Source organism: Centropristis striata, chromosome 23 (genome assembly GCF_030273125.1).
Source record: "Centropristis striata isolate RG_2023a ecotype Rhode Island chromosome 23, C.striata_1.0, whole genome shotgun sequence".
NCBI lineage: Eukaryota > Metazoa > Chordata > Actinopteri > Perciformes > Serranidae > Centropristis > Centropristis striata.
Window position 1 is genome coordinate 27,870,725 of NC_081539.1, and position 12,335 is coordinate 27,883,059.

The window sequence follows — 12,335 nt, forward strand, 5'->3', positions numbered from 1 at the left end:
TTAGATTTTTCAATTGTGCTTTATTTCAGAGGAATAATTACATAAAAATTGCAGTAACTACAAAATCTAACTCAAAACCAAAGCAGTAAGTCACTTACCGTTGTGACGGCCCCAGGCCCCACCCGGGTGTGGGTGTGTGTGTGTGTTTGTTTGTTTGTCTGTTGTTTCAGGGTGCTGGATTTGATCCGATTGGAGGCAGCTGGCCACTGTCTCCACGCCTTTAAAACCCGCCCTCCTGAGGGGTTTGGTCTCTTATTTTTCCCTTGGCATCATGGAGGAGCTGATCACCTTTGTTTGAGTTCTCTGTGTTTAGTTTTCCATTATATTAAGTTGACCGAGTAGTATGTTTTCTGTCAGCTCCTTTGGTTTAGTTTAGTAAAGATTTGGTTATGTTGTTTCCTTTTGGATTCATTTTGTTAAAATAAATTATACTTTTCCATTTAATCCCTATATGCTTCCTTAGTTTTGTGTGGTCTCTGAGCCGGATCATAACAAATTGGGGGCTCGTCTAAAAAGAGAATAGGTTGTAAGTGGTGTTAATTGTTTGGTTATGGTGATATATGTTTTTTGTGGTTGTTGTTTGTTTGTAGTGGCGCTTTGTTGGGAGTTCACGCGTTTCCTTTGTGCCGGCAGGGAAGTGGCAGGACTGATGGGTTTCCCCAGGGAGTGACGTCATCCTTGGGATTCCCTTTCTAGCGTCCAGTTTAGGAAGCTTATGTTGGGATTTGGAATGTGGTTAAGTATTTTTCTTGGTTATGTAGTCCAGGGAATTAAAGGATGTAGTGCAGATTTTGCCTTTGTCGATTTTGCCGTGCTCTGCTTTGGATATATTTATGCATTTAAACATAAAACAAAAGCAGTATAGCCTTGTATTTCTTCATTGTGTTGAATAGCGAAGACAGGAATATTAGAAATTATAATTTTATTTGATAGGGAAATTATTATCTGAGATAAAATTATATTAAGACTAAAATATAACATTTCTTTATAATATAACACTTTATAATATTGAGTCTAAAATAGACAAATCTTTGAATAGAGACACTTTTAAATACACTTATAACAAAATCAATTTGGAAATGTTTGTTCACTGAAAACAAAATATATAAGCTGGAAGAAGACAACAACACTGTAGTTACTGCACTCTGGTCTGTAAAAGGTTCTAATAGCACTGTTGTTATAGTTATAGTATATATTTCCTTGTATTTATAATATAATTTATAATATATCCTTGTTTTTATATTTCATATTGTATTTTTATAGTGTCTTGAACTCTCTTATTTCGCACATTATGACTAGTTACTAACTTTATCTATTTTCTTGTATTGGTATCCCTGAGGGAACCTTTCTTAATAGAGTCTAGGGCTTAATAAAGTCTATCTATCTATCTAGGGCTTAATAAAGTCTATCTATCTATCTATCTATGTATCTATCTATGAATCTATCTATCTATCTATCTATCTATCTATCTATCTATCTATCTATCTATCTATCTATCTATCTATCTATCTATCTATCTAAAACCACAGTGTAGTAACTACATTTTTGGGGTCAAAGGTCAAATAAATCATGATTTTTTTTAGCATAAAAATGACATCATCAACACATGTAGAAATAAGTGTCATATCACTTAGCTACCTATAACCCATTTGGCTGGCCAGTTAAAAAACTTAAAAGCAGTTTTTCTCAGTTTTACCCCTTGCGTAGTTACTGCAGTTTACTTTGTAGGGCAGTGTACCACTGAACAAAGTTTCTTAAGAAAGCTACAACATTCCAGTGCATTACTTTCCTTTGGACTTGATGTGAACAGTTCATGAGAACAGACTGGATTCAAAACCCAATCAATCAGCTACAAGGATTTCATTTTATGTTGCTGTGCTGGTTCTCATTCTCCCATGCCTCTAGCAGCGTGTTGTAGATGTTGGCTCCCAGGGGCAGCTGGAGCAGCGGGATGGAGCTCTGCTGCTGGCTGGGGGGAAAAGAGCTCTCCACCTCACTCCGATGCCCACTAGGACTCAGATTGCAGGTCCATGGAGGGTACGGTCACTGCTGGAGGCCCCGCTGGAGTCTGAACCAAGAGAGGTTTTTGGAAAACCTGTATGATTTCCTCTGATTTCTTCAGAATCAGGCCATATGGCACTGTGGCAGACAGCAAGAATAACTACATAAAATTGCCAAAATTCTTGCAGATAGTCTCAACTGGTTATGGACTGGAGGCCATATAGATGAATCAATATTCAATTGAGAGTTTTTATTTACCAGTTAAAAGTACTTTATAATTTCTTGAATCATCATAACCTAAACCTAAACCACATGCAGGAAACATGTGTAACCAAATTTTAATGTCTTGTGTTTTATATTACAAAGATATAGCATAAGCTTTATTAACAGAGAGTTACCTCACTGCAAAAAAAGGTATGCCTAAAAACAAGATAAAAAAAATAAATCTGAGAAATATCTTGCTGCATGGACAGATAATTTCACTTGACAAGATTTCATGAATTAAGATTATTACATCTAGAAATAAGCATGTTGAACGCTTAAAATAAGAAATTAACTCTTAAAACAAGATCAATTATGTAACACTTCTAAATCTAAGTTTTTTTTTTATCTTGGTAAGAAAAAAATAATTTGCAGTGCTTCGAGCATAATTCAGGCAGCAATTATGTTTCCCAACAAAATGTACCTGGCTTAACAAGAAGTATTTATAGTTATTTAATTATGCTTGTGCATGAACAATGGACACATACACAATACAAACATTAGTATATTTTGTATGGGGATTCTCTTGAACAAACATCCGCCCGGGGACACAAGCAAACCAGCTCCCATTGAAGTATTAGTCGCTGACACTTGATCAAATAAGTCTTTTTATACATAAAAATCAAAAATGCAATCTGAAATGCACACAAAGCCTCAAAATGGCTCTCACACAGACTTTTCTCTCTGTCTGTATAGAGATACTTGATACAATAGTAATTGTTTTGTCATGCTGTAGTACACTGTTTGGAGGAGCTGATTGATTTTTCGTTTTCACACTTCTGAGAGCATAACTTGCTTGTCTCCACTTTCCCTGCCTTTCACAGAAGCTGAGTATTAAAAAAAACCTTCTTCAGCCATATTGCCAGTTAGGCTGAAAGAGAAACTTTCTAGCCTGCTTACATATTCTCTCAGCGTTTGTAGAGTTAGATGTGATAAATGGCGCCTCAGATGTACCACCTATCTGTGTTCAACCCTGCACAACAGGGGAGCATTATCACTCTGTTCCTAGCTGGTCGAACACTCTCCCACTTTGTTCCAAACATCATTTCCTAAGCCAGACGCATTCTATTCCATCACATTGTGTTGGAATCAGACAATGAGGCTATGAATTAAGTATTTAAATATAAAGGTTGATCTTTACTTTTGGCTATTGATGTGTGCAGAAGTGGCAAACATTGATCCATTTTTTGGATGACACTTTGTACTAAAAATCAGTTGGTAGTAATTAATAAGCCTCAAGTTCACAATTAACTAATAATACATATGTAAGTGAGTAATTACCTAATGGCGAAACAAAATAAGTATATGTAACATTTCAGATTAATTCATGGTATGAAAAATGATCATGATCAATGTGCAAGCCACTGGAAGTAATTCCTATAATTTGCAATCTATTGTTAAAAAAAAAAAAGACTGTAGATTACATTTTCAATAAATAGTACCTGACCTAATTGTTGCAAATACATGAAAAGGTTAATGATTATTCTTTATGAATCCACTTAACCTCTAAGGGGTTTTTCTTCTTTAAATTGACATTCCTCATTAGTCTGATTTCTGTCCAAATTTTAACAAATGTCTGTACAATCAGAAAGATAAAATACAAATGAATGCACGTTTTGAGGTGGGTCTGACTCGCCGAAACGCCCCTAATTTGAATACGAGCCGTCTGGATCGGACTTTTGTCGGGATTTTTTCCGTCCCTGTCAAAGAGCAGGGCCTTTTTTCTCCCCTGAAAACAGCCTGGTTACTGATTGGACAGAACGCTAAACAGGATGTGACATAGTACTCTACTCTACAACAACACACGCCATTTGTAAAAGCTGACAAAGCAGTGTTCCCAGCTTAGTAACTTTGTTGCTATATTTAGCGACTTTTCAGATCCCCTTAGCGACTATTTTTCAAGAAAGCGACTGGAGACAAATCCAGATACTTTTTCTGGTGTTATTGGAGCTGGGGGTCGGCGGCTCGTTAAGAAGAGTAAAAATGAGTCGAAGCGGCACAGTCCTCCTGTAGCAGTCTCTCCCAGCTGCAGAGCAGGAGGGGATGTTAACCCCTTAGTGATCTCTGTTTGTTTAAAACAAGCACCGGAAACTGTGCACAGTTAGCAATGCCGGTTAATTCATGATCATTATGTTTATGATCAGCGGAGACGCTGTGCATAATTAGCCATGCTGCTTTGTTTATGATCAGCTGCTGACGTTGTGCACAGTTAGCGATAGCAGTTGACCCGTGTTTAATCTGTTGCGTATGTGACATCACGGTCAAAACTGTCGCTAATCGATTACGTGAAATCCCCCTGGGGGCTAACTTGTAATGGAGACACAATGGAGTGAGCGGACTTTTGAGAGGGCGTGGCCTGAGACTTTCCCAGTGGCCACTCTTTCCCCTAGTGGAAACACGGCTATTGGTCTCCCAGGAGTTTTTAAATTGTGACTTATTCTTTGAGCCTTTATCCTTAACCCAAAAGTACCATCTTAAGGCTTCAACAGATATAACTAATGGCTCATAAAGCTTCATTTGAACAACAATGTCATGTGAATATTAGAGTACATTGAGATAAAACAGTTGGTTGTGATAATAATTCAGTCGGGTGCTAAACCATTGCAAAAGAAGAGGACATAATCAGATGAGGTGATTAAAAGGGCTCAATAAAGGCTCAAACAATACAAAATCATTTGGAAGACATAATAGAAATCGATGTTTGTTTATTGTATTCATTTCAAGAGAATAACAGTCTCCTCATCGTGTCACACAGACCGGATATTTTGTCTGATGCTGTTTTTCATAACCAGTGGAGGCTTGGGTGACATTTAACAGCCAATCAGTATAGAAAGCATTTATAGAAGCGTGTTTGATGTCATCCCACAGAACACATACGCTTTATTAAATGTATCAATCAATAAGTACTGCATCAATACACTCCACTGACACTTCAGGTTTATTTCTGTTGCATTTTGTGAAGTGTAATAGACATAGGGACAGCTGCTTAATACCATAGAAATCCTGCTGTAAATGTGTTTTGAACTTATTCACCCCGACGGTGGGCAGGAAATAAAACTACTGAATCAATACATACACACCTCGTTGCTTTCTTCCCAGGGAGCTGAAAATGAAAAGTCTTTTGGTTCTGTCAAGTTCAGACAAGACAGATGTGACGGACATCAAAGACACTTTCTTTATCGATTGACCGCTGCGTCTCTTATGTTTTACTTATGTCTTGCTTCCAATGGGGATTCCCATTGAGTCACATTTTTTTTGTTCTTCATGTCTGTTTCCATTGCATTCTGTTGACAGGTTTTGTTTTTATTAAAAAAACCATCAAACAACCTAGGCCAAATGTAAAAACATTTTTTTATATTTTCGAATTTCAACTCCAGTGTGCATGAAAACAGGTAAAGGGTCAAAGTTATGAGACCAAACCAGTAAATGTCCTTTTTTATATCTATATAATGTTATATATCACTTTATTGACATGTTGCTGTGGATACACATTGCTCGTTAGCCACCTGTCAATCAAAGGTAGCCACGCCCCAAATCATATGATTCTTTATCTTCTATTTTCTTCTAAATGGGGCCATTATTAGAACAAATTGTCTTGAAAAAGATTTTTTACTAGCGATTGAGACCATAGTGTTGACCTGTTGTGAAAGTGAGAAGTTTTCAAATTTTGCATTGAAATGAATGGACAGATTTTTTTTTACAGCCAAACTTATTTTCGGTAGAATGCAGCTTAAGGCACTTCCTGGTTTGCCTCCTTGCTCAGACCCGGAGGTTGCCGCCTGATTTAAATCACACAAAAGTAGCTGTAGTTAGCTATACGCTAACCACCAAGTACAACAGATAAAACAAACTCTGCAACCAGATTATCTACTTCATTTTACAATGTTGGCTTTTGATTGGTCAAAAGTGGTGCTTGCGAACAAACGGGGTCTGATTTTCTAACAGCCCCATCCTGAATTTGCATCTTTTATTAAACAGCCACAGTGATTATGAAGCAACCTGGTCTCACAGAAATCCGTGAAATAGCCACGGATTTCGCTTAACTCAAAATCCGTGGAATAGCCACGGAATCACTCAAATTTCCGTGAAACTGACACGGATTTCGCTAGAATGCAAGTTTTCTAACAAGTTTTTTCTAGCAAGAATGCAAGACTTTCAAGGTCCCAGCGGTCAGAACAAAAAAACATGGCGGACAGTTCTCTCATTTTTAGTGAAAAATCAATATTTTGACTTAGTTTCTGCATAAAAATGGATTTTGATCACATTTGTAGCGAGAAATATATGTTTTATTTTCTAAATATTCACTCAATGAATGTACATAATCACTTTGTATGTTGGAATAGCCACGGGATATGACTGTCATTAACTTGCATTGTAGCAAAATCCGTGTCAGTTTCATGGAAATTTGAGCAAATCCGTGGCTATTCCACGGATTTTGAGTTAAGCGAAATCCGTGGCTATTTCATGGATTTCTGTGAGATCATGTTGTTATGAAGGTATGTCACTGTACTTGTGACATAAAGGAGGCAGAAACAAGCCAATCCTGGTCATAATATATGCTGTTCTATAGAACAGCATATATTATTATTATCAGCTCCAGTGCAGTACTTGTCCTCCCTATACTCAAGTTCTTAACTACTCTGTAACATTTTCTTCAACTGCTCTAAGCAACACTAACATCCTGTGTACTAATTCAAACAGAGCTGTAGACCCTGTAACAGTTTCAAATCAAAAAAGCCACATTTGAACTTAAATTTGTCCAGCAGACAGAGGACTTCCGCCTGCCAAATGTATGCCAAAGGGGTCCTCAGATCATAAAAGACAGGGTGAATATGATGAGTCTGAAGCTAAAAAATTCATTGGTAACGATGCATAATTTAAGTTTGGGGTGTGCCGACGGATCTTTAAAGGCTTGATTTACTCCATATTTCTGTGGAAGAGTTGGATGTGTTCCTGCTGAATTAAAAAAAAGTGAAAATGAGGGCACATAAAACACTCACACTGACACATCCAGTCTGAAGGCAGGTAGGTAGATAATATAATATCTAATTTCTAAAATCATAGCATCTGCACTGGTACTGGTTTTAAGTCTCTTGTTTCCTGCTGAAGTCCAAGTCCACTTGGGGTTTGATTCTAATTCTGATTGCTGTCAGGTTAAAATTTAATCCACTCCTGTCAATGTCTGTTTGCAGGTTTTTAATAGGCCAGTATTCAGCTGTAGATAAAGGTATACACAATACATTTAAAGGGATAACTCAGTTTTTTTGATGCAGGGTTGTATGAGGTACTTATCCACAGTCAATCGTCTGCATGTCCCCAGTTTAAAGAACCAGGCGCTTCAGGTAGGAAACTAATGGTACAATGAATGTATTGCTGCAGACAGACAGCAACAAAATGTATTTTAACCACCTTAACAAAGGTCCACCCTAAAAATTAGTGATGTATGAATGAAGCTTCATGGACCATTATTTTTATTTTCTGAGCCACATGATTTGTTAATTGTAGCTCTTAAGGAAATGCAAGAATCCTTATAACCTAATTTAGAATGTTGTTATGTAATTGGATGGATGTTTGTTATGTAGTAGTCTATAATTTCAGCAGTGGTAGGCCTACCTCTAACCCCCCTGGTTAGAGTACTAATATTCATTGTTTGTTAGGTACCTAATTGTTAAGTGTGATGTTATACATTGGTTAACGGTATTGTAATTCTTGTGTGTTTTTCTGTTTATCATTTATAGAAAACAAAAAATGTAAATCACTGTTGAGCATACTAGAGATAGACCGATATATCCGTCAGCCGGTAAATATCGGCCGATATTTGCGTTTTTACTTGTATTGGCATCAGCCGATATGTGCATGCGTTCGCCGATCAAATAGCCCATTTCACTGAGCCAACAGCAGGCAAGGCTCGGTGCAACATCTACCATTCTGTGGTGAGCTGCTGCTGATACCAGAAAAAAGAAAAACACATCAAATATGTGGATCATCTGAGGCGCCACCACCTCCAGGCCTAGAACAACATACATATTGTTTGCTATCCAACTGTTAATATGTTTTGTTTGTTAATAAATGTATCTTTTTTTGTTTAAATTGAGACTTGTGTAACATTTGTTATCATTGTGTAATTTTTATCATGTAAATGGAGGGAGAAAAGGCCAAAAATCGGCAGCACATATCAGGGATCGGTTAAGACTGATGTGAAAATAATCTGTATCGGTATCGGCCTTAAAAAACCTGTATCGGTCGACCACTAGAGCAGCTATTCTCAACCTTGGGGTCGGGACCCCAATTGTGGTCGCGAGATGATTTCTGGGGGTCGCCAAATCATTTGTTTTAGTCTTTTTGGTCACTTAATGTCTTTTTTTGTTCATTTTGTGTCTTTTTAGGTCATTTTGTGTCTTTTTTTTATCATTTTGTGGTCAATTTGTGTCTTTTTTGGTAATTTGGTTTCTTTTTTTGGTCATTTTGTGTCTTTTTTTGGTAATTTTGTGTCTCTTTTTGGTCATTTTGTGTCTTTTTTTGGTCATTTTGTGTCTTTTCTGGTCATTTTGTGTCTTTTTTTGGTCATTTTGTTTACTTTTTTTGGTCATTTTGTTTCTTTTTTGGGTGATCTGAACTGTGTGTGTGAGATTGTGTTCAGTGAGCGGGGGTCACGGACAACATGCATGTTAAATTGGGGGTCGCGACTCAAAAAGATTGAGAACTACTGCACTAGAGCATACAATGATAAATGTGCCCAGTATGATGGGTCAAGTAGTACGAGGAAATAGCTGCTGACATACAGACGGACAGATGGACAGACTTAATTTTACCTCTGAAACTGCTGTTATGTCACTTTGTAAACACACACACACATACACACGTTGAGGTTTTCTTTATTTGGCCTACTTACCCAGGGATTGAGTTTAGATTTGTGTGAAGAGTTGTCCAAAGAGTTTGAAGGAAGGGCACAGCTTGATACTTACTTAAATGTCATTAAAGTAATCATAGCAGCAGGGACTGAAAATATACTGTAGATTTTACATTCTGGCGCAGCAGAGCAGAAATCAGCATTGGTGGTTTGAATGAATAACTATACAGGACAGAGCTCGTCCTCCAGACTCCCTGGGTGTTTGTGTGTGTATGTGTCCCCAGTGGAGAGACTTTTATCAGCAGCTCTTCTGAGCTTCAGCAGGCTGATTATGTCTACTCCAAACAAAGCCCACACTTCTTTCTTCTGTCCTACAAAAAGCCACTTGATAACAATACTTTAACACTCAATGCAATATACTTTTGTTACTGTTCTAAAAAAAAAAAAAAAACGCTTGTGAAATAGAAAGAAAGCTTTTTCTTTCGTACAAAACGGCCTCTTTATAATTTTCTTCTGAATCTTGGGCTTTTCCCCCTTGCTTTCTGTGGTTAAAGAGATGGTGTTGGTCAGTTATTCTGTATATTCAACACATGGGTCAAGTCAACTGGCACTTTCACACAAGACAAAATATCAGTTGAATTTTTTCTCTTCTGCAAAAAGTAAGAATGGTGTCACAGTTTGTCTCTCTGACCCTCCTCTCCAGCCACATTCTCTGTTCTCAAGGCCATTGCCATTGTCCGTTCATTTATCAGATACTTTTGGACTTCACCATAATTTGAGTGCCCCAAACAGGCCCTTTTTCAGTCAGTAGGCAGTTTATCAAAGTTGTCATGTATCTAATATTTCTTCTGACATCTGTAATCTGTCTCTACCTGTTTCCTGTTGTGTTTTCAGTATGCATTATAGTGTGATCCCATCTAGAGACTCTCAAGTCTCTAGTGTTTTTGTTTCTTTTAATCCCAAAAATGCTTATTGTTATGGTCAAAAAGTCTAAAAAAAGAGGATGTCTGGACAAGAACATACATAAAGGTGCACAAACAAATAGATATTTACAAGAATGATGTAAATGACATAATGTGTAATGTGAAAGAGGTCACTTGTAATTAGTGATGTACAAATGAAGCTTCATGAACCATTATTTTTATTTTCTGAGCCCACTAGATGGCGCTCTCTGTTCAAAAACAGGCTGAAAGCACACTCAGTTACCATTGCTTGAGCCTTTTTCTTTAAACCAAGAGCGCCATCTAGTGGGCTCAGAAGAAAAAGAAGATGGTTCATGAGGCTTCATTGGCACATCACTACTTGTAATGACGAACCGAGAATTACAACCAACTCAGCAATTCTCTTAAGCTCTATAGAGCTTTGTTGTTGTTTTTTAAAGCAATTTTCAGTTAATTGTTTTGGTTTTATCGTGGTGATGTCTATTTGTAGACCCCATAGATGGCAATTTAAAGGAAAAGGCTCAAGGAATGGCAATTCAGTGTGCTTTTGACCCATTGTTAAACAGATAGTGCCATCTGGTGGTCCCAGAAATGAAAGGAAATAGCTCATGAGGCTACATTTGACCATCACTAGTTTATGGTCCCAAACTGTTTGTTGCGTGTGCTGACCTCTGTTCAGTGATCCATCCAGTTGCTACCACTTAGTGGACAATTTTGGTTGTGATAAGTTTCTTAAGTTTAGTTTTCCTTAAGTTACACTTTTAAGATGTGTTTTCAGTTGAATAAGAAGCAGCCTAGAGTGTGCATGCAAACAGTATTTCCTTACGTTTAAGCCTTGGAGTTGATTTGTCCGTAAGTATGCAAAATATTTGTTCATTTTCTGATGAATATATAATACTGGTCATATGTTAAACTTTTAGATATGTTGTTAGAAGTCTGGACAGTTAAAAAAGTGATTGTTTCGTCTGTCACAATAAGAAAGTAGAATTTGGTAGCTGTAAATGTTTAAATTGTTGTTGTGTTTGTTTATGGTATGCAGTGTACACAGAAAATTGATGTATTTGTTTGTATTGTATGCTTCAGTTTTACATAAACTTCAGTAAAGCCACACCTTCTGAAGTACAAGGTTTATTGGAGTTTTTGTCCACTATCTGTCTAGCATTGCTCAGATACGCAATCGTGAGGACAGAATATTGTGTCTTACTATTTTTATGAACCTTGTTTGCACAAAAAAGATGTGATAATGTACACTAACTACCCAGCAAAAAACAGCACATGGACAATGATAAGCTGGTGAAAAACAATCATGCATTTATCATTTAGTGGAGCATTTAGCAGCTTACAAGCCAGAAATTCTTACTTTCTAATGTTTGTGACAACCAAACGAAAAGAAAAGAAGATTTGATATTGGAATTAAATTCATCAGTATATAAGAATACTAATCGTATATCTGTTAGACATGAACGTTGATATGACATGATAACATGTCAGTGTTTCTGACCCCAAATGGTAAAGAAAAATCAATTAAGGCAGATTCTTTTATGAAAGAGAAAAAAAGGAAAGAGAATACAGACCAACCATCCATTTGACTACACTTAAACTAGCAAAATATAAAACCTAAACTATTCTGGCAAAGTGAACAATGCTACTGGGTCATGGCAGACCACTGCTGAGGCGAGAGAACAGAGAGAGCGAGACCATGCAGCTCCTGGCCCTTTTATATAGTGTAGGAGGGCATAATCAGACCAGACCAGGTGCAAATGGAAAGGAAATTAGAATAAAAGCAGGCTCGGACCAGCAGGGAGAGAACATATTATTCAGTGTGGTCAGCTAAAGAGTATTAACCCTTAACCCTGTAGAAATCCACAGTACCTTGGTGATGTGGCCTCCATTAAAACTTTTGTTAGTATCTGTTATAGGCACAGCACAGACAAACTCCTGGCTTTGTATGCAGGCAGTAGACAGGGTTGTATCAAACAGGTGAGATATTTAAGCTGCTACACTTGGATGTGAGCCACTCTAAAGTCCCTGCTACACGTTGCTTTTCTGTAGGACACGCTCTAAAGTGACCTCCCCTCTTGTGAGCTGAGAATGTAATGCTGCTCTTTTTGTGAGAAGGTCATTTTGAAACATAAAACATGGGTAACAGTTCTTAAAAATAAGAAAGTGTAAGCAACACACTCCAAAAACTAAGACTTGCATGACAAAACAACCTTTTTTTTTTTTTTTTATAAAATACTAGCGATCATGCTGTTTGTTGGGAAGTAAGACTGACATGCACA

General features: G+C 37.3%; 1 protein-coding gene across 1 annotated transcript in view; it reads left to right on the plus strand.

Moving 5' to 3' along the window:
• The first annotated feature begins 271 nt into the window (after positions 1 to 271).
• Positions 272 to 12,335, plus strand: part of LOC131962457 (C-C chemokine receptor type 1-like) — a 124,279-nt gene continuing 112,215 nt past the window's right edge. Inside the window, exons 1-2 of the mRNA XM_059327459.1 lie at positions 272 to 292; positions 1,906 to 2,097. Of these exons, the coding sequence (XP_059183442.1) occupies positions 272 to 292; positions 1,906 to 2,097 (213 nt within the window). The remainder of the gene's footprint in view (positions 293 to 1,905; positions 2,098 to 12,335) is intronic.